The sequence below is a fragment of the Vanderwaltozyma polyspora genome, genomic scaffold (genome assembly GCF_000150035.1).
Source record: "Vanderwaltozyma polyspora DSM 70294 KpolScaffold1058 genomic scaffold, whole genome shotgun sequence".
Classification (NCBI taxonomy): Eukaryota; Fungi; Ascomycota; class Saccharomycetes; order Saccharomycetales; family Saccharomycetaceae; genus Vanderwaltozyma; species Vanderwaltozyma polyspora.
Window position 1 is genome coordinate 759 of NW_001834669.1, and position 21,517 is coordinate 22,275.

The 21,517-nt window shown below is 39.0% G+C and overlaps 3 protein-coding genes across 3 annotated transcripts, besides 1 other annotated feature; 2 read left to right on the forward strand and 1 right to left on the reverse strand.

Moving 5' to 3' along the window:
* Nucleotides 1–468: 468 nt before the first annotated feature.
* Nucleotides 469–1,182, forward strand: HSP31 (glutathione-independent methylglyoxalase; the record flags this gene model as incomplete). The annotated part of the gene is made up of 1 exon (XM_001645273.1): nt 469–1,182. The coding sequence occupies one exon, from the start codon at nt 469–471 to the stop codon at nt 1,180–1,182; it is 714 nt and encodes a 237-aa protein (XP_001645323.1).
* A 1,752-nt stretch (nt 1,183–2,934) lies between these two features.
* Nucleotides 2,935–5,459: a sequence feature (HMR mating-type cassette (copy 1) region.).
* Nucleotides 3,962–4,342, forward strand: Kpol_1058p2 (homeobox domain-containing protein; the record flags this gene model as incomplete). Its single annotated transcript, XM_001645274.1, has 3 exons — nt 3,962–4,042; nt 4,098–4,259; nt 4,313–4,342. 3 exons carry the CDS (start codon nt 3,962–3,964, stop codon nt 4,340–4,342), a joined length of 273 nt encoding a protein of 90 aa, XP_001645324.1.
* A 1,786-nt stretch (nt 5,460–7,245) lies between the features above and the next one.
* Nucleotides 7,246–20,388, reverse strand: Kpol_1058p4 (uncharacterized protein; the record flags this gene model as incomplete). Its single annotated transcript, XM_001645275.1, has 1 exon — nt 7,246–20,388. One exon carries the CDS (start codon nt 20,386–20,388, stop codon nt 7,246–7,248), a length of 13,143 nt encoding a protein of 4,380 aa, XP_001645325.1.
* Between the last annotated feature and the right edge of the window lie 1,129 nt (nt 20,389–21,517).

Below are 21,517 nucleotides of genomic sequence, written 5' to 3' on the forward strand. Positions count from 1 at the left end.
CAGAACACATGTTTAATAAGCAATCAATCTATGAGATTACATTTTGCTAATTTTTTGTTCAAGATGGTTGACGTTAACTCGGTATGGAATGTTTGAAACTTCGAGAAGTTACTTTAACTTATTTTTACTTTGCCTTACTCCATTGCATTAAGTTTCGAACTTTTATGCATGAACTAAAAAGAAATGATATTGGTACGGCAGTTTGTGAGCAGTGTTGGGTATAGATATAATGTATTATAAACTCTAAGATATGTATTCGACATATCTTGGTAAGACAAATAGAAGAAACGTTGGCAATGGATTAACCATGGATTCCATATCCATATAAAAAGGAGAAGTTTTCTCAGATTTCAAAATGAATAGTTTTGTAACCTTGATTAAACTTTGGTAATACTGTATCAGTAAGGGAAAATTTTATAGTTAATTGAATCCAATATCAATACCAATAACAGAATAATAAAATTCAAAATGGCTCAAAAGAAAGTATTACTTGCATTGACTTCATTCAATGGCGTTTTTTATGCTGATGGTACCAAAACTGGTGTTTTCGTTGTCGAAGCTATGCATCCATTCAATGCTTTTAAATCTAAGGGTTTCGAAGTAGATTTCGTTTCTGAAACCGGTACTTATGGTTGGGATGACCATTCTTTAGCTCCAGATTTCTTAACTGGTCAAGATAAATTGGATTTCGATGACAAAGGTTCAGACTTTAACAAGGGTTTGAAAAACGTTAAGAAAGCTAGTGATGTTAACCCAGATGACTATTGTATCTTCTTTGCCTCTGCTGGTCACGGTACTCTTTTTGATTACCCAAAGGCTAAAAGTTTACAATCGTTAGCGTCAGAAATCTATGACAAGAATGGTGTTGTTGCAGCAGTTTGTCATGGTCCTGCAATCTTTGATGGATTGATTGAAAAGAAGTCAGGTAAACCATTGATTGAGGGTAAAGTCATCACTGGTTTCACTGATATTGGTGAAGTCATCTTACAGGTTGACGGTATTATGAAGGAAAAGAGCTTGTTATCTGTGGAAGATATTGCCAAGAAATATAATGCTAAATATGTTCCACCAATTGGTCCATGGGATGATTATTCTGTCACTGATGGTAGATTGATCACTGGTGTAAACCCAGCTTCGGCCCATTCTACTGCTGTTAGGGCAATGGATGCTGCTAAGCAATAATTAAATTTATGTTAATGAATATTACATATTTATTTATTTTTTTATATTTGTTTAGTTCTGATTATAACCTGCTTCTGTTTGTTTTATCCTGTATTTATCTTGAGATAACCTGTTTTATTGGATGATGTGCAATTTTAACGTTGAGGGTTTTTGCAGTTCCCTAATTAGGGTTTGCTTTTGAAGGCCTATTGCTAAATTTGTATTTGTGGTGAAGGCATTTCAAAACAAAGTACGGGTAGATATTGGCGGCACTTCAATATTGAATGTTGCAGTATTGGACTTCCAGAACACATGATAAGGTAAGTCAGATATAACGGTATTGCAGCTTTTAACTTATTATATAACAAACCTTGCAGACTTGTGTTATAGTATAAAACATATGTGTTTATTAAATATATGTTAGTAATTTGTAAGTCCTATAAAAGTAATTAGTGTTGTAGTATACGAGAAATCCATCTTTACTCTTTGAATAAGAACCATCTAGAAATTTTACACCGTAATAAATAGTTAAGAATATTAATCACAACTCTATTATGACAGGAATCAAGATTAAATAAAGGAATTTGTCATGGCCCTTTCATAGATCTCCTGGGAAATGGGGGATAGACATGTTGTTGATAGCAGTATCATTAAGTGCATCAGTATGACTATAGTCATGCGTGTGGCTGTAATTTATACTTGCACACCGTCACTCTCTTAATGTTTGAATGTAGTGATATGTTAGTAGTAAGATATTTCACTCGGATTGAGGTAAGGTAAACTGGTAAAAATACCAACAAAACTACCAAAGGAACTAACAGTGAAAGCGGTTATGAAGAGGATTTGCAAAAACGATAATGGAATATGCTAGTTAAAATGAACCGGCAACATATATAAAAGTAAGGAATAATGCCTATCAGGGATATTTCTTAAGGTTCACTTTTATTATTATGGCTATTATATTTGGGTCTTAATTCTATCTTAAAAAGAAGAATAATGCAATACTTCAATAGAGCAAGTATAACTATCTATGTACATCAATTCGAATACATCTGGGTTAAATAATAATAAAATAGTCAATAACAATATTATTATCTAACTGAATAGCGTATATATATCCTATATTGCCTGTTATTTTATGCAAGTGATTCAGCTAATTAAAATTGTTATAATTATTTACATTGAATGAAATTATAAATTGACAAATTAAGATTCCCAACTAGTTGACAATACTTAATCAGTCTATAATATTTTCCATTCAAACTTTTAATAATCTACTGTATTAAGAGAGAAGGACATTCTTCTTCTGTGACACAGTAGTATTTTACACACAATTACTTTTATAGAAGATTCATGTAATCATTAAATTTACCTCTCCGTTAGTTATATTAGTTAAAATATGTAAAAGACTCTTTATAAATAAATTTGGTCTCATTCCATGTCCTGATTGTTTTTGAATATCAAATATTTCATGTAAATTACCTCATCATATTTTATTTGGTTGCTCACATTTTATCATATTCAATGTGAAGATAACATTGAATTTGCTCACTAATCTTGTCTGTTGTGTAACAAATTAAGAAATACTATATCAATGTTAGTTTGAATTATTATCCTGAATGATGTCATGTTCAATACCAAGGAAAGACGATTCATAAGATACTCAAAAATGTAACAGGAGTACGAATCAATTTATTTTGGAATCAAAAGTACACTTACTGATATTGATAATTCTGGTTCCCAGAATTCCATGTTTCTAGTGATTTACTTAATTGATCTCATCTAATGATTCTGGATAGAACTAAAAAAATTCTGTATATGTGTTCGTGTATAATGATCATTTACCTCATGGCTTTGGAAGGTTTAGAGATTACAATGATTTGGGCCAGAAGACACTCTCTGACTATGAAAATTGGTATGCATGGAGAATTTAGTTACTAGAACAAGATACATCCTTAAAAAATGCTGATGTGACTAGTTATACAAAAAAAATAACGTTTTCCTTATTTGACAAAAATTTTGGAATTGTCAAGTATGAAATTCTAACATTGACGCCCAAAACCTAAAATTATTTTGTTAGCTTTGGCTCAATAAGTGCCAACAACTTAATGTAATAGTAATATAAAAAGTTTATACTAGATAAAACTAACAGTTCTTGCTACTCATGCCACTATTAGCTAGGCGCTCGTATCAAATGACCCTTTACCTCCCCTGTTTTGGACCCTTCAAGAAGATAGAGATCTCCAGAAATAAGAAAGCTACCGATCTGTAATTTGGGTCAGGAAATGTTTTCATCACATATATCCCAAATTCCTATTATCAAAATCCTAACACATCTCTGCCCTCAGATATCATGAAAAGAACGAAAAATTATGGATTTAAGAACGGCTGAGAGATGATTGACCAGAATTGTGACTGAAATGAAAATAAAAACCCAAGAAAATATCCAACATGGCCGTGCTAATTAGGAATAACAATACCTCTAGAACTTACATATTACGCCATTGGGACATGTAAAACCAAAATAAAGCTATATGTCAAGACCACTCGCCCTCTTACTCTGTCGTATTCTGCTTATTCCACCCAAGCCTATCTGACGAAAAAAAATATCTGACACATATAAGCATATCGGTAGCGGTACCAAAATATTCCATTCTGTCGCCTCCATCCTTCCCCATCATTTGCCAGAACCGGGTGTCAGCGCCGGCCATACCCAGCAGATCCCAGGTGTCAGCAGAACAACACAACCCTTCGCTGTCGCCAACCCCGCCAACTCCGCCACCGCCGCCACCACACGAATATGACTGAAGAAGACATTGAATTCTTGGAACTTACTTTAGAATCATTACAGAATGCTTGCAAAGATATACTCTCATTGAATGTATGTGTTGTGTTTTAATTCTTTTTTGTATATTTACTAACAAGAATAACAACAGATTTATAACGAATCCTCGAGTGACCATCGAAAAAAGTTTTTACCAAAGGAAGCACGTTTGTTTTTGGAACGAGTGTTTGAGAAGAAGCAGTCTTTAAATTCAAAAGAACGGGATGCTATAGCCAAAAAGTGTGGTCTAACTCCTCTACAAGTCAGAGTTTGGGTATGTATTGATCTTGTTTACAAACTAAAAAAACTATACTAACCTCCCCATAGTTCATCAACAAACGAATGCGTTCCAAATAGACACATCATTGGAAGAGTTTAATTTTGTCAAGCCCAAGTGTGGGTTTGTGGAGTGGGTAGGGCAAACATATGAGCGGGAGATGATGTGGTGTAATTAGATACGTGCGTGCTTTTTCAAAAAATGTTGCATTTCGTCAGTATCGACATCTTGTGGATCCTCGGAGGAAATGGCCTGCAACAATCCATCAAGCATAGCATCAACTTTATGCTCGTCAATTTTTAAACACAGAGACAAGACTCTTCTAAACTTGCTTTCTAAATCTGTCTGTTTTCGCTTTAAGCTTTGGGATGAAAAGCGAGACGAGAGGTGACGAGCGCGAGCAGTTGGGATGGCTGGAAAATAAGAGCAGATGCCAGTGTCAGCGGGTGGATGTGTGGTGGAGCCAAGTGTAGATCAATTCTTTTTTCTTTTGACTGTGACGTGAGTTGCGACAGAGTGCTGGCGGCTGAACTGGGTGATAGCTGTTTTACCTGGATTGATACGGCGTGAGTGGTGAATATTTAGTTTATTGAATAGATATGTTAATGGTAGTCCATTCTGTGTGAGTTTCTTGTTGTATTGGATATTGATTTAGGAAATATTGTTGGGTGTCACAGCTGCTGGTTGCTTGTTTCGAGATATTTGAATTTTACAATTAGGTTTCTGGGAATTAGTATGGGTATTGGTGTCACGTTTTTTAGTTGCCTGCTTCTATTCTTGAATGTTTGATGGTAATGGAAGGTATATTCGTTGGATTATACGTATCAACAGTATCATATATATATGTCATGTTTAATAAATAAAGGAAAGCATTCACTGTCTTTATGTGGTGGGCCATAATACACTGGGTTGGTACCACAGGCATGGGGAATGAAATAGATGTTAATGATAAGGGAAACTGCAGGTACACGGAGATACAGAGAGTATGGAAAAGAAAATGCTAGTACTAAAGGGTGTATTCGATGTTGATATAGATGCATAAACCTACTATACATCATATCATTTATAAGAGCGATGTTTGGTGTAAGGTACTTCGGTTTCGTCTTTGGAGGACCCAAATGTTAAACTAACTGTTACGTATGGAAAAAACACACATCTTTCAGCAACACCATTATCTACAAAATGGTTCTTGCTAATAGTAATGAATTGCTTTTCAAGGCTTCTTTTTGTTTTGTTTTGTTTTGTTTCGTAATATTATATATATATTTCTACCCAGTAAGATTTTTCATACTAAGCACTTAAGAACAAGTTTAGTTGTTACGGGTTTATAAGTCGGTTTCTAAATCAAATAAAATAATATAATTATGAATCTTAGATGATATATATATATATGTATATTTCTTTTTGAAAAATACTAATTAGAGTTAACAAATGCTTACATAGAAAATTATTCAATCAGATGATTCGTTGTACCTAATCATAGAAAATACTCAGTTGCCATTCTCAAGTATTTAGTTGTCTATTTATCATTGGATTAATTGCTGACACGGATTCTAAACCAAGAAAGAGCATGAATCGGCAAATTATGGATCTTGATTTAATATTTACCAGTATACTGTAAATAGTATCTACTGAAGAATACTTTAGATTACAATACATAAAAACGATACTTTTACATATTAGAATATTGGGGTTTTTCCATACTGGGTGACAAAGCGATATCTAGAATGGTATCGTACGAAAGGCGAGGGATGATAGTGTGGAATATACGCGTCAAGTATTTAGTCTAGGTAGGGTAATATATTGAATCTAGTTAGTATTAGATATCATAGGTACAGTCTTAATTGGTTAATTAACAAAGTTATTGACAATATAGTTTTACTTAAAGAGCCTGCTTTATATATAGAACTTGTTTAGATAAATTATATGATATCAAAGTATAAAATTCTATCTCTTTATATAGATATTTATTTAGTTAACTCTCTCTTATAGTAATATCGTCTTAGTCTTCTTAAAATAGGATTGATAAACATAAAAAGACCAACCTTGATAATAAAAGTGAACCTTAAGGAAGATTCTTCTCAAGAAATATTCCTTTTCCTTTTATACTAGTTATTCCAAGACGACTAACGTCTTTATTCTTATTTTCTGCAAATCCTATTCTTAGCCACTGTGACATTGAAGTCATTCCGTCACTTCGTTTATTATCATTATTAAGTTACCCTGTTTAGTCACGTGGAATTACAACAAATGGAATGTATAATTTGCAAAATAATTTACCGGAAGTGGAGATTATAACCGATAATATATTTTCTAGATCTTGCGATAATTATCTATTTTTATACCATTTTCACTAGATATTTCCCTTGCTTGTTCATAAATTAAAGTTGAATAATGGCAGATATTAGGGTATTGCGCAGTGAACGAAACTATTATTTCCTGACATTCAATATTCTGGGCAAGTTTAATAGTTTATTATCAAAAATAAAATAAAATTAAGAATTATTTACTATCAAAGGGGGTCTGGTAATAATTTATCAATTATCTTTTTGAATAATATTTATAATATTAACTCTAGAATAGTTTTCCACAGTTCTTTCGAGTATTTTCAACTTTATTATAAAAGGCTATCAAAAGAGCACTGGTAGTTTTGATTTTAAGTACATTTTCAAATCCAATAAAACAATCGACTGTTATAGTGAAAACAAAAAAGAGCTTTTGATTTTTAGATTTAATTAATATATAGAATATTAATAATCTTGGAAACAATTGTGTTTTTCAGAGCACATAAAATCAGTATACGAAATTGTAACGTTTAGAATAATTAGTAATTTAAATATATAAATAATACACAATACTTCTTATAGAATTGTATGTATATATATATATATATAAATATAAATATAAATAAAGCTTTTATTCAACATAACATTCTTCGAATGAAGATTTTAGATAAAAAAACCAATCTCTAGAAAAGTTCTAATCACAATATTAAAGAAACTAGGAAAATTATTAAACCTCCAAACAACGATCTAGTAGCAACAATGTGCCCAGCACCACCAGTATAAGAAGAGATGGCAAATGTTGAAACTTCAGAAGTTGCAGTACTCAAACCTGGGAATGATTCAATAATTGGAGTAACCTGAGAGATACTAGAAGAAGATTCTGAAAAGCTAACTACTGTAGTTTCAATTGATATGGAAGGTTGAACAACAATAGTGCTACCAGAGGTAACAATGGTGGTGCCTGGGATAACAACTGGTGTTGTGATTGAGGATGTGACTACAGAAGCAGTGGTTGGTGGGATAATAGAAGTAGTTGGTGGAATAACAATAGTGCTACCAGAGGTGACAACGGTGGTGCCTGGAACAACAACGACTGGTGTAGTTTCAATGGTGGTAGTTGGTGGCACAACAATAGTACTACCAGAGGTAACAATGGTGGTGCCTGGAACAACAACGACTGGTGTAGTTTCAATGGTGGTAGTTGGTGGCACAACAATAGTACTACCAGAGGTAACAATGGTGGTGCCTGGGATAACAACTGGTGTTGTGATTGAGGATGTGACTACAGAAGCAGTGGTTGGTGGGATAATAGAAGTAGTTGGTGGAATAACAATAGTGCTACCAGAGGTGACAACGGTGGTGCCTGGAACAACAACGACTGGTGTAGTTTCAATGGTGGTAGTTGGTGGCACAACAATAGTGCTACCAGAGGTAACAATGGTGGTGCCTGGGATAACAACTGGTGTTGTGATTGAGGATGTGACTACAGAAGCAGTGGTTGGTGGGATAATAGAAGTAGTTGGTGGAATAACAATAGTGCTACCAGAGGTGACAACGGTGGTGCCTGGAACAACAACGACTGGTGTAGTTTCAATGGTGGTAGTTGGTGGCACAACAATAGTGCTACCAGAGGTAACAATGGTGGTGCCTGGGATAACAACTGGTGTTGTGATTGAGGATGTGACTACAGAAGCAGTGGTTGGTGGGATAATAGAAGTAGTTGGTGGAATAACAATAGTGCTACCAGAGGTGACAACGGTGGTGCCTGGAACAACAACGACTGGTGTAGTTTCAATGGTGGTAGTTGGTGGCACAACAATAGTACTACCAGAGGTAACAATGGTGGTGCCTGGGATAACAACTGGTGTTGTGATTGAGGATGTGACTACAGAAGCAGTGGTTGGTGGGATAATAGAAGTAGTTGGTGGAATAACAATAGTGCTACCAGAGGTGACAACGGTGGTGCCTGGAACAACAACGACTGGTGTAGTTTCAATGGTGGTAGTTGGTGGCACAACAATAGTACTACCAGAGGTAACAATGGTGGTGCCTGGGATAACAACTGGTGTTGTGATTGAGGATGTGACTACAGAAGCAGTGGTTGGTGGGATAATAGAAGTAGTTGGTGGAATAACAATAGTGCTACCAGAGGTGACAACGGTGGTGCCTGGAACAACAACGACTGGTGTAGTTTCAATGGTGGTAGTTGGTGGCACAACAATAGTGCTACCAGAGGTAACAATGGTGGTGCCTGGGATAACAACTGGTGTTGTGATTGAGGATGTGACTACAGAAGCAGTGGTTGGTGGGATAATAGAAGTAGTTGGTGGAATAACAATAGTGCTACCAGAGGTGACAACGGTGGTGCCTGGAACAACAACGACTGGTGTAGTTTCAATGGTGGTAGTTGGTGGCACAACAATAGTACTACCAGAGTTAACAATGGTGGTGCCTGGGATAACAACTGATGTTGTGATTGAGGATGTGACTACAGAAGCAGTGGTTGGTGGGATAATAGAAGTAGTTGGTGGAATAACAATAGTGCTACCAGAGGTGACAACGGTGGTGCCTGGAACAACAACGACTGGTGTAGTTTCAATGGTGGTAGTTGGTGGCACAACAATAGTACTACCAGAGGTAACAATGGTGGTGCCTGGGATAACAACTGGTGTTGTAATTGAGGATGTGACTGCAGAAGCAGTGATACATGGAATAGTAATAGTAGCGGTGGAACAGATACCATCGGAACATTCAGTAGTAGTGTATGTAACTACAGACTCTGTGGAGCATGGAACAGTAACAGTAGCAGTGGAACAAACGCCATCCGAGCAATCGGTGGTAGTCAAAATAGTGACTGATCCAGAAACAATTGGTTCGGTAACAGTGGCGGTGGAACAGATACCATCGGAACATTCAGTAGTAGTGTATGTAACTACAGACTCTGTGGAGCATGGAACAGTAACAGTAGCAGTGGAACAAACGCCATCCGAGCAATCGGTGGTAGTCAAAATAGTGACTGATCCAGAAACAATTGGTTCGGTAACAGTGGCGGTGGAACAGATACCATCGGAACATTCAGTAGTAGTGTATGTAACTACAGACTCTGTGGAGCATGGAACAGTAACAGTAGCAGTGGAACAAACGCCATCCGAGCAATCGGTGGTAGTCAAAATAGTGACTGATCCAGAAACAATTGGTTCGGTAACAGTGGCGGTGGAACAGATACCATCGGAACATTCAGTAGTAGTGTATGTAACTACAGACTCTGTGGAGCATGGAACAGTAACAGTAGCAGTGGAACAAACGCCATCCGAGCAATCGGTGGTAGTCAAAATAGTGACTGATCCAGAAACAATTGGTTCGGTAACAGTGGCGGTGGAACAGATACCATCGGAACATTCAGTAGTAGTGTATGTAACTACAGACTCTGTGGAGCATGGAACAGTAACAGTAGCAGTGGAACAAACGCCATCCGAGCAATCGGTGGTAGTCAAAATAGTGACTGATCCAGAAACAATTGGTTCGGTAACAGTGGCGGTGGAACAGATACCATCGGAACATTCAGTAGTAGTGTATGTAACTACAGACTCTGTGGAGCATGGAACAGTAACAGTAGCAGTGGAACAAACGCCATCCGAGCAATCGGTGGTAGTCAAAATAGTGACTGATCCAGAAACAATTGGTTCGGTAACAGTGGCGGTGGAACAGATACCATCGGAACATTCAGTAGTAGTGTATGTAACTACAGACTCTGTGGAGCATGGAACAGTAACAGTAGCAGTGGAACAAACGCCATCCGAGCAATCGGTGGTAGTCAAAATAGTGACTGATCCAGAAATAACTGGTTCGGAGACAATTGAAACAATTGATGAACTTGTTCTACTACCTTCGGAAATATAATTGCCAGATGTGTGGAGGGATGATACTAAACTACTAATAGTTGGGAAACTTGAAGTTGTTTCAGACGCATTGGAAGATTCACCAGATTCAGTAGTTTGAGTAGATTCAGTGGCTTTAGTGACTTCGGAACTACTTGATGGCGTGCATGTAGGACATAATGTTGTCTCTTCATGACTTGACTTACCAAACTCAGTGGATTCGCCAGATTCAGTGGCTTCGGTGGCTGGAGTAGATTCAGTAGATTCAGTAGTTTCGGTGGATTCAGTGAAGTTAGATTGAGAATAGCCAGATGTGTAACTAGAGGATTCTGAACCACTAACAGTTGGGAAACTTACAGTGCTTTCAGACGCATTGGAAGATTCGCCAGATTCAGTGGCTTCGGTGGCTGGAGTAGATTCAGTAGATTCAGTAGCTTCGGTGGATTCAGTGAAGTTAGATTGAGAATAGCCAGATGTGTAACTAGAGGATTCTGAACCACTAACAGTTGGGAAACTTACAGTGCTTTCAGACGCATTGGAAGATTCGCCAGATTCAGTGGCTTCGGTGGCTGGAGTAGATTCAGTAGGTTCAGTAGCTTCGGTGGATTCGGTGGATTCGGTGAAGTTAGATGTAGAATAGCCAGATGTGTAACTAGAGGATTCTGAACCACTAACAGTTGGGAAACTTACAGTGCTTTCAGACGCATTGGAAGATTCGCCAGATTCAGTGGCTTCGGTGGCTGGAGTAGATTCAGTAGGTTCAGTAGCTTCGGTGGATTCGGTGGATTCGGTGAAGTTAGATTGAGAATAGCCAGATGTGTAACTAGAGGATTCTGAACCACTAACAGTTGGGAAACTTACAGTGCTTTCAGACGCATTGGAAGATTCGCCAGATTCAGTGGCTTCGGTGGCTGGAGTAGATTCAGTAGATTCAGTAGCTTCGGTGGATTCAGTGAAGTTAGATTGAGAATAGCCAGATGTGTAACTAGAGGATTCTGAACCACTAACAGTTGGGAAACTTACAGTGCTTTCAGACGCATTGGAAGATTCGCCAGATTCAGTGGCTTCGGTGGCTGGAGTAGATTCAGTAGGTTCAGTAGCTTCGGTGGATTCGGTGGATTCGGTGAAGTTAGATGTAGAATAGCCAGATGTGTAACTAGAGGATTCTGAACCACTAACAGTTGGGAAACTTACAGTGCTTTCAGACGCATTGGAAGATTCGCCAGATTCAGTGGCTTCGGTGGCTGGAGTAGATTCAGTAGGTTCAGTAGCTTCAGTGGATTCGGTGGATTCGGTGAAGTTAGATGTAGAATAGCCAGATGTGTAACTAGAGGATTCTGAACCACTAACAGTTGGGAAACTTACAGTGCTTTCAGACGCATTGGAAGATTCGCCAGATTCAGTGGCTTCGGTGGCTGGAGTAGATTCAGTAGGTTCAGTAGCTTCGGTGGATTCGGTGGATTCGGTGAAGTTAGATGTAGAATAGCCAGATGTGTAACTAGAGGATTCTGAACCACTAACAGTTGGGAAACTTACAGTGCTTTCAGACGCATTGGAAGATTCGCCAGATTCAGTGGCTTCGGTGGCTGGAGTAGATTCAGTAGATTCAGTAGATTCAGTAGCTTCGGTGGATTCAGTGAAGTTAGATTGAGAATAGCCAGATGTGTAACTAGAGGATTCTGAACCACTAACAGTTGGGAAACTTACAGTGCTTTCAGACGCATTGGAAGATTCGCCAGATTCAGTGGCTTCGGTGGCTGGAGTAGATTCAATAGATTCAGTAGCTTCAGTCATATCCGAACCTGATGGTGTACATGTAGGACATAAAGTTGTTGTTTCTCCTTCGCTAGAAATACCAGATTCTGTAACTAAAGAAGATTCTGTAGCTTCAGTGGATTCACCAGATTCTGAAGCTAGAGTAGATTCGGTAGCTTCAGCGGTTTCGGTGGTTTCAGTAGCTTCAGTGGATTCACCAGATTCTGAAGCTAAAGATGATTCAGTAACTTCAGTTGCTTCGGTACTCTCAGTAGCTTCAGTGGATTTGCCAGATTCTGAAGCTAAAGATGATTCAGTAGCTTCAGTGGTTTCGGTGGTTTCAGTAGCTTCAGTGGATTCACCAGATTCTGAAGCTAGAGTAGATTCGGTAGCTTCAGCGGTTTCGGTGGATTCAGTAGCTTCAGTGGATTCGCCAGATTCAGTCATATCCGAACCTGATGGTGTACATGTAGGACATAAAGTTGTTGTTTCTTCCTCGCTAGAAATACCAGATTCTGTAACTAAAGAAGATTCTGTAGCTTCAGTTGATTCACCAGATTCGGTAGCTAAAGATGATTCAGTGGCTTCAGCGGTTTCGGTGGTTTCAGTAGCTTCAGTGGATTCACCAGATTCTGAAGCTAAAGATGATTCAGTAACTTCAGTTGCTTCGGTACTCTCAGTAGCTTCAGTGGTTTCGGTGGTTTCAGTAGCTTCAGTGGATTCACCAGATTCTGAAGCTAAAGATGATTCAGTAACTTCAGTTGCTTCGGTGGTTTCAGTAGCTTCAGTGGATTCACCAGATTCTGAAGCTAAAGATGATTCAGTAACTTCAGTTGCTTCGGTACTCTCAGTAGCTTCAGTGGTTTCGGTGCTTTCAGTAGCTTCAGTGGATTCACCAGATTCTGAAGCTAAAGATGATTCAGTAGCTTCAGTGGTTTCGGTGGTTTCAGTAGCTTCAGTGGATTCACCAGATTCGGTAGCTAAAGATGATTCAGTGGCTTCAGCGGTTTCGGTGGTTTCAGTAGCTTCAGTGGATTCACCAGATTCTGAAGCTAGAGTAGATTCGGTAGCTTCGGCGGTTTCGGTGGTTTCAGTAGCTTCAGTGGATTCACCAGATTCTGAAGCTAGAGTAGATTCGGTAGCTTCAGTGGCTTCGGTGGCTGGAGTAGATTCAATAGATTCAGTAGCTTCAGTCATATCCGAACCTGATGGTGTACATGTAGGACATAAAGTTGTTGTTTCTCCTTCGCTAGAAATACCAGATTCTGTAACTAAAGAAGATTCTGTAGCTTCAGTGGATTCACCAGATTCTGAAGCTAGAGTAGATTCGGTAGCTTCAGCGGTTTCGGTGGTTTCAGTAGCTTCAGTGGATTCACCAGATTCTGAAGCTAAAGATGATTCAGTAACTTCAGTTGCTTCGGTACTCTCAGTAGCTTCAGTGGATTTGCCAGATTCTGAAGCTAAAGATGATTCAGTAGCTTCAGTGGTTTCGGTGGTTTCAGTAGCTTCAGTGGATTCACCAGATTCTGAAGCTAGAGTAGATTCGGTAGCTTCAGCGGTTTCGGTGGATTCAGTAGCTTCAGTGGATTCGCCAGATTCAGTCATATCCGAACCTGATGGTGTACATGTAGGACATAAAGTTGTTGTTTCTTCCTCGCTAGAAATACCAGATTCTGTAACTAAAGAAGATTCAGTAGCTTCAGTTGATTCACCAGATTCGGTAGCTAAAGATGATTCAGTGGCTTCAGCGGTTTCGGTGGTTTCAGTAGCTTCAGTGGATTCACCAGATTCTGAAGCTAGAGTAGATTCGGTAGCTTCAACGGTTTCGGTGGTTTCAGTAGCTTCAGTGGATTCACCAGATTCGGTAGCTAGAGTAGATTCGGTAGCTTCAGCGGTTTCGGTGGTTTCAGTAGCTTCAGTAGATTCACCAGATTCGGTAGCTAAAGATGATTCAGAAGCTTCAGTGGTTTCGGTGGTTTCAGTAGCTTCAGTGGATTCACCAGATTCTGAAGCTAGAGTAGATTCGGTAGCTTCGGCGGTTTCGGTGGTTTCAGTAGCTTCAGTGGATTCACCAGATTCTGAAGCTAGAGTAGATTCGGTAGCTTCAACGGTTTCGGTGGATTCAGTAGCTTCAGTGGATTCGCCAGATTCAGTCATATCCGAACCTGATGGTGTACATGTAGGACATAAAGTTGTTGTTTCTTCCTCGCTAGAAATACCAGATTCTGTAACTAAAGAAGATTCAGTAGCTTCAGTGGATTCACCAGATTCTGAAGCTAGAGTAGATTCGGTAGCTTCAACGGTTTCGGTGGTTTCAGTAGCTTCAGTAGATTCACCAGATTCGGTAGCTAAAGATGATTCAGTGGCTTCAGCGGTTTCGGTGGTTTCAGTAGCTTCAGTGGATTCACCAGATTCTGAAGCTAGAGTAGATTCGGTAGCTTCAACGGTTTCGGTGGTTTCAGTAGCTTCAGTAGATTCACCAGATTCGGTAGCTAAAGATGATTCAGTGGCTTCAGCGGTTTCGGTGGTTTCAGTAGCTTCAGTGGATTCACCAGATTCTGAAGCTAGAGTAGATTCGGTAGCTTCGGCGGTTTCGGTGGTTTCAGTAGCTTCAGTGGATTCACCAGATTCTGAAGCTAGAGTAGATTCGGTAGCTTCAGTGGATTCAGTAGCTTCAGTGGATTCGCCAGATTCAGTCATATCCGAACCTGATGGTGTACATGTAGGACATAAAGTTGTTGTTTCTTCCTCGCTAGAAATACCAGATTCTGTAACTAAAGAAGATTCAGTAGCTTCAGTGGATTCACCAGATTCTGAAGCTAGAGTAGATTCGGTAGCTTCAACGGTTTCGGTGGTTTCAGTAGCTTCAGTTGATTCACCAGATTCGGTAGCTAAAGATGATTCGGTAGCTTCAGTGGTTTCGGTGGTTTCAGTAGCTTCAGTGGATTCACCAGATTCTGAAGCTAGAGTAGATTCGGTAGCTTCAGTGGTTTCGGTGGTTTCAGTAGCTTCAGTGGATTCACCAGATTCTGAAGCTAGAGTAGATTCGGTAGCTTCAACGGTTTCGGTGGTTTCAGTAGCTTCAGTAGATTCACCAGATTCGGTAGCTAAAGATGATTCAGTGGCTTCAGCGGTTTCGGTGGTTTCAGTAGCTTCAGTAGATTCACCAGATTCGGTAGCTAAAGATGATTCAGTGGCTTCAGCGGTTTCGGTGGTTTCAGTAGCTTCAGTGGATTCACCAGATTCTGAAGCTAGAGTAGATTCGGTAGCTTCAACGGTTTCGGTGGTTTCAGTAGCTTCAGTAGATTCACCAGATTCGGTAGCTAAAGATGATTCAGTGGCTTCAGCGGTTTCGGTGGTTTCAGTAGCTTCAGTGGATTCACCAGATTCTGAAGCTAGAGTAGATTCGGTAGCTTCAGCGGTTTCGGTGGATTCAGTAGCTTCAGTGGATTCGCCAGATTCAGTCATATCCGAACCTGATGGTGTACATGTAGGACATAAAGTTGTTGTTTCTTCCTCGCTAGAAATACCAGATTCTGTAACTAAAGAAGATTCAGTAGCTTCAGTGGATTCACCAGATTCTGAAGCTAGAGTAGATTCGGTAGCTTCAGCGGTTTCGGTGGTTTCAGTAGCTTCAGTGGATTCACCAGATTCGGTAGCTAGAGTAGATTCGGTAGCTTCAGCGGTTTCGGTGGTTTCAGTAGCTTCAGTTGATTCACCAGATTCGGTAGCTAAAGATGATTCAGTAGCTTCAGTGGTTTCGGTGGTTTCAGTAGCTTCAGTGGATTCACCAGATTCGGTAGCTAAAGATGATTCAGTAGCTTCAGTGGTTTCGGTGGTTTCAGTAGCTTCAGTTGATTCACCAGATTCGGTAGCTAAAGATGATTCAGTAGCTTCAGTGGTTTCGGTGGTTTCAGTAGCTTCAGTTGATTCACCAGATTCGGTAGCTAAAGATGATTCAGTAGCTTCAGCGGTTTCGGTGGATTCAGTAGTTTCAGTGGATTCACCAGATTCTGAAGCTAGAGTAGATTCGGTAGCTTCAGTGGTTTCGGTGGTTTCAGTAGCTTCAGTTGATTCTTCTTCAGTTGTGGATGGTTCGGAAGTTTCCTCAGTTGATTCTTCTTCAGTTGTGGATGGTTCGGAAGTTTCCTGGGTAGATTCTTCTTCAGTGGTAGTTGGTTCTGAAGTCTCCTCAGTAGATTCTTCATCAGTTGTGGATGGTTCTGAAGTTTCCTGGGTAGATTCTTCTTCAGTGGTAGTTGGTTCTGAAGTCTCCTCAGTAGATTCTTCTTCAGTTGTGGATGGTTCTGAAGTCTCCTCAGTAGATTCTTCTTCAGTTGTGGATGGTTCTGAAGTTTCCTGGGTAGATTCTTGTTCAGTTGTGGATGGTTCGGAAGTTTCCTCAGTTGATTCTTCTTCAGTGGTAGTTGGTTCGGAAGTTTCCTCAGTAGATTCTTCTTCAGTTGTGGATGGTTCTGAAGTCTCCTCAGTAGATTCTTCTTCAGTTGTGGATGGTTCTGAAGTCTCCTCAGTAGATTCTTCTTCAGTGGTGGATGGTTCGGAAGTCTCCTCAGTAGATTCTTCTTCAGTTGTGGATGGTTCTGAAGTCTCCTCAGTAGATTCTTCTTCAGTTGTAGATGGTTCTGAAGTCTCCTCAGTAGATTCTTCTTCAGTTGTGGATGGTTCGGAAGTTTCCTCAGTAGATTCTTCTTCAGTTGTGGATGGTTCGGAAGTTTCCTCAGTAGATTCTTCTTCAGTTGTGGATGGTTCTGAAGTTTCCTGGGTAGATTCTTCTTCAGTGGTAGTTGGTTCTGAAGTTTCCTCAGTAGATTCTTCTTCAGTTGTGGATGGTTCGGAAGTTTCCTCAGTAGATTCTTCTTCAGTGGTGGATGGTTCGGAAGTTTCCTCAGTAGATTCTTCTTCAGTTGTAGATGGTTCTGAAGTCTCCTGAGTGGATTCTTCTTCAGTTGTGGATGGTTCGGAAGTTTCCTCAGTAGATTCTTCTTCAGTGGTGGATGGTTCGGAAGTTTCCTGAGTAGATTCTTCTTCAGTGGTAGTTGGTTCTGAAGTTTCTTCTGTTGATTCTTCTTCAGTTGTGGATGGTTCGGAAGTTTCCTGGGTAGATTCTTCTTCAGTGGTAGTTGGTTCTGAAGTCTCCTCAGTAGATTCTTCTTCAGTTGTGGATGGTTCGGAAGTTTCCTCAGTAGATTCTTCTTCAGTTGTAGATGGTTCTGAAGTCTCCTGAGTAGATTCTTGTTCAGTTGTGGATGGTTCGGAAGTTTCCTCAGTAGATTCTTCTTCAGTTGTGGATGGTTCTGAAGTCTCCTCGGTAGATTCTTCTTCAGTTGTGGATGGTTCTGAAGTTTCCTGAGTGGATTCTTCTTCAGTTGTGGATGGTTCGGAAGTCTCCTCAGTAGATTCTTCTTCAGTTGTGGATGGTTCTGAAGTCTCCTCGGTAGATTCTTCTTCAGTTGTGGTTGGTTCGGAAGTTTCCTGGGTAGATTCTTCTTCAGTGGTAGTTGGTTCTGAAGTTTCCTGAGTGGATTCTTCTTCAGTTGTGGATGGTTCTGAAGTTTCCTCAGTAGATTCTTCTTCAGTTGTAGATGGTTCTGAAGTCTCCTGAGTGGATTCTTCTTCAGTTGTGGATGGTTCGGAAGTTTCCTCAGTAGATTCTTCTTCAGTTGTGGATGGTTCGGAAGTTTCCTCAGTAGATTCTTCTTCAGTTGTGGATGGTTCTGAAGTCTCCTCGGTAGATTCTTCTTCAGTTGTGGTTGGTTCGGAAGGTGTCTCGGTGGATTGTTCTTCAGTTGTGGTTGGTTCGGAAGTCTCCTGAGTTGATTCTTCTTCAGTTGTGGATGGTTCGGAAGTTTCCTCAGTAGATTCTTCTTCAGTGGTGGATGGTTCGGAAGTTTCCTGGGTAGATTCTTCTTCAGTGGTAGTTGGTTCTGAAGTCTCCTCAGTAGATTCTTCTTCAGTTGTGGATGGTTCTGAAGTCTCCTCAGTAGATTCTTCTTCAGTTGTGGATGGTTCGGAAGTTTCCTCAGTAGATTCTTCTTCAGTTGTGGATGGTTCGGAAGTTTCCTCAGTAGATTCTTCTTCAGTTGTAGATGGTTCTGAAGTCTCCTGAGTAGATTCTTGTTCAGTTGTGGATGGTTCGGAAGTTTCCTCAGTAGATTCTTCTTCAGTTGTGGATGGTTCTGAAGTCTCCTCAGTAGATTCTTCTTCAGTTGTGGATGGTTCGGAAGTTTCCTCAGTAGATTCTTCTTCAGTGGTAGTTGGTTCGGAAGTTTCCTCAGTAGATTCTTCTTCAGTTGTAGATGGTTCTGAAGTCTCCTGAGTAGATTCTTGTTCAGTTGTGGATGGTTCGGAAGTTTCCTCAGTAGATTCTTCTTCAGTGGTAGTTGGTTCGGAAGTTTCCTCAGTAGATTCTTCTTCAGTGGTGGATGGTTCGGAAGTTTCCTCAGTAGATTCTTCTTCAGTTGTGGATGGTTCGGAAGTTTCCTCAGTAGATTCTTCTTCAGTTGTGGATGGTTCTGAAGTCTCCTCGGTAGATTCTTCTTCAGTTGTGGATGGTTCGGAAGTTTCCTCAGTAGATTCTTCTTCAGTTGTGGATGGTTCTGAAGTCTCCTCGGTAGATTCTTCTTCAGTTGTGGTTGGTTCGGAAGTCTCCTGAGTTGATTCTTCTTCAGTTGTGGATGGTTCGGAAGTTTCCTCAGTAGATTCTTCTTCAGTGGTGGATGGTTCGGAAGTTTCCTGGGTAGATTCTTCTTCAGTGGTAGTTGGTTCTGAAGTTTCCTGAGTGGATTCTTCTTCAGTTGTGGATGGTTCTGAAGTTTCCTCAGTAGATTCTTCTTCAGTTGTAGATGGTTCTGAAGTCTCCTGAGTGGATTCTTCTTCAGTTGTGGATGGTTCGGAAGTTTCCTCAGTAGATTCTTCTTCAGTTGTGGATGGTTCTGAAGTCTCCTCGGTAGATTCTTCTTCAGTTGTGGTTGGTTCGGAAGGTGTCTCGGTGGATTGTTCTTCAGTAGTGGTTGGTTCTGAATTTTCATTAGTAGATTGTCCAGTTGTTTCATCTTCGGTTGTTGTTTGTTCGGTGCTTAATACTTCAGTCGATTCTTCTGTTGAGGTTTTTGGGTATGGTGTAAATACATAATAGATTGTAATTGTAGTTGATTTACCATTCAATCCTTCGTATGTTCTTATTACAGTACCATATGTACTGGTAACAGATCCTGTCCATCCAGTAAATAAAGTAGTCTTAGTTTCATAATTTTGTTCACTGCTGGTTTTGATGCTTTTGGTTTTGGTGCTTTTGGATTTACTACTTTTGGATTTACTGCTTTTGGATTTACTGCTTTTGGTTTTGGTACTTTTGCTTTTACTGCTTTTTTTAAACGCAGTGACACCATCATTTCCAGTTAAGGCGGCAGCGTTAACAGCTGCCTTGTGAAAATTGTCCACAAAGGTCGTATGTTCTAATTCAACTGTAAATAAGTGGTTAGAGTTATTTGAACACTCAGCTTCTGTATCATTGAAATATTTTATGACACCCTTCCAGTCGTTGTGGGATTTTCCATTTGGATCTATATATTTTAAGTCTAGGTTAGCGTCACCTCCGGCATTTAAGTAGACAATTCTTATTGGGTAGGCAAATCCAGCGTGCAAATAGTCAGCAAAGTAAGTTTTCTCAGAAGTCTGCCATTGTTTGACCGCATTAATAGAAATGTCATCATAAGAAGCTTCTATGTTTTTGTCAGAATTACAGCATTTGAAAGCACCTTTATTAGCAAACATCAGCAAAGCAGAATTATCGGTATCAAAAAATTCAAAAGTATGGATACCAGATGTCTCAGGAATGAAGTAACCTGTTAATTCAACAGTAAAATTTGATAACGTGATGGGAAAGTCATAAATTTTACTCCAGCTGTCAATTTGTGATTCTTTAAACTTGAAACTAATATCAGTCACACCTTTCACTGAACCTAATTCTTTGTTGACTTTTTCGTAATGATTTAACAAATAATCTTCATCATTATATTTTCCGGTGTATTCTGGAATCAAATAAGGAAAAAACCTTGCTCTGAAACCGTCAACACCAGAAGAAACTGATGGAATATCACAATGATAATCTACCGCTTGTGTTACTTTTGTTAGTGTATTTACAAGCAGAAGTGCTGTATAGCTAATGGAATAGCTTTTAAACAACATCGTTGGTATAAACGATATTATCAGTGAAAGAGTCTATAACAAAATTTAGCGAAAGTGGATTTTTTTCTGTATTTTATTATTAGAGATATATCTTATCAAAAGAATATTCTAAAGTTTTTTAACAAATCTTTAATGATATAATATAAATACCAATCGAAAGATAGTGTTACAAAATTCAACCTAAGCTTTGTTACCCAAACAATAGATCAAAAGGTTTGCGTGAGGTACTGAAGGTTAAGCTGGCTTCCAGAAATTAAAATTAACGATAGAAAAGATATAAAACATATTACAAAATGTCTTTTAAGAAATTTATAATGGGAAAGTAATCATTAAATAGAAAATGGAACTATTCATATCCAAAATTTTGTCCCAAAATTATCTCATATAAATATAGAATTCAAAATGAATTCGATCCAGATCTAACCGCATCAAATATTCTACTTTTAGTCGAAACTTCTCAGCATCAGATGCTTCAATACTCTATCTCCTCTCATGGTAATATCATAATGGCAAACGATTACAGAAATTTCTTAAATTAATCTTCGAAGACCCTCTTCATTGTGGAGAGATTTTAACTTGTTTATAGTCCCTCATACTCAAACTCTCAACCGAAACTAACTGAATTCTGATTTCCAATCGAAATTGTCCTTTCAGGAAGATCTACATTTCTTATAATGGATATATGTCGTGAGGAGGATACAGGCGAGATCTGCTGAATTTCGATTTCGAAGATATCTTGGTCATTATCTACGTGTATATAATTACATCGGTACGATACCCGGTGAGGTTTTAGTTGGCAATGTGATAGAAGACAATAAATGTCTCTATGGACCAGTTCTGGTATTATCAGTTGAGTTTGTTGCAGATGTAACATCAGCATGTGTTCTATCCTTCAAAATAATAGAGTTAGGAAAAATTGATTCATGAAGTAATTCTTTTAGAAATTGTGAGTTTAACAATGGAATTTGAAAACACCGGCAGGAAAATTAAATTCTTAATAGTTGAGTTTTCAGTGCATATAATCCTTGTTATGAGTCGACATTTCTCCTCAGAGGTTATGTTATCACCAAGAAGGGAGGGGTAGAGTCAGATTTCATTCTATTATTCTATCTGTTCAGTAATAAATCTT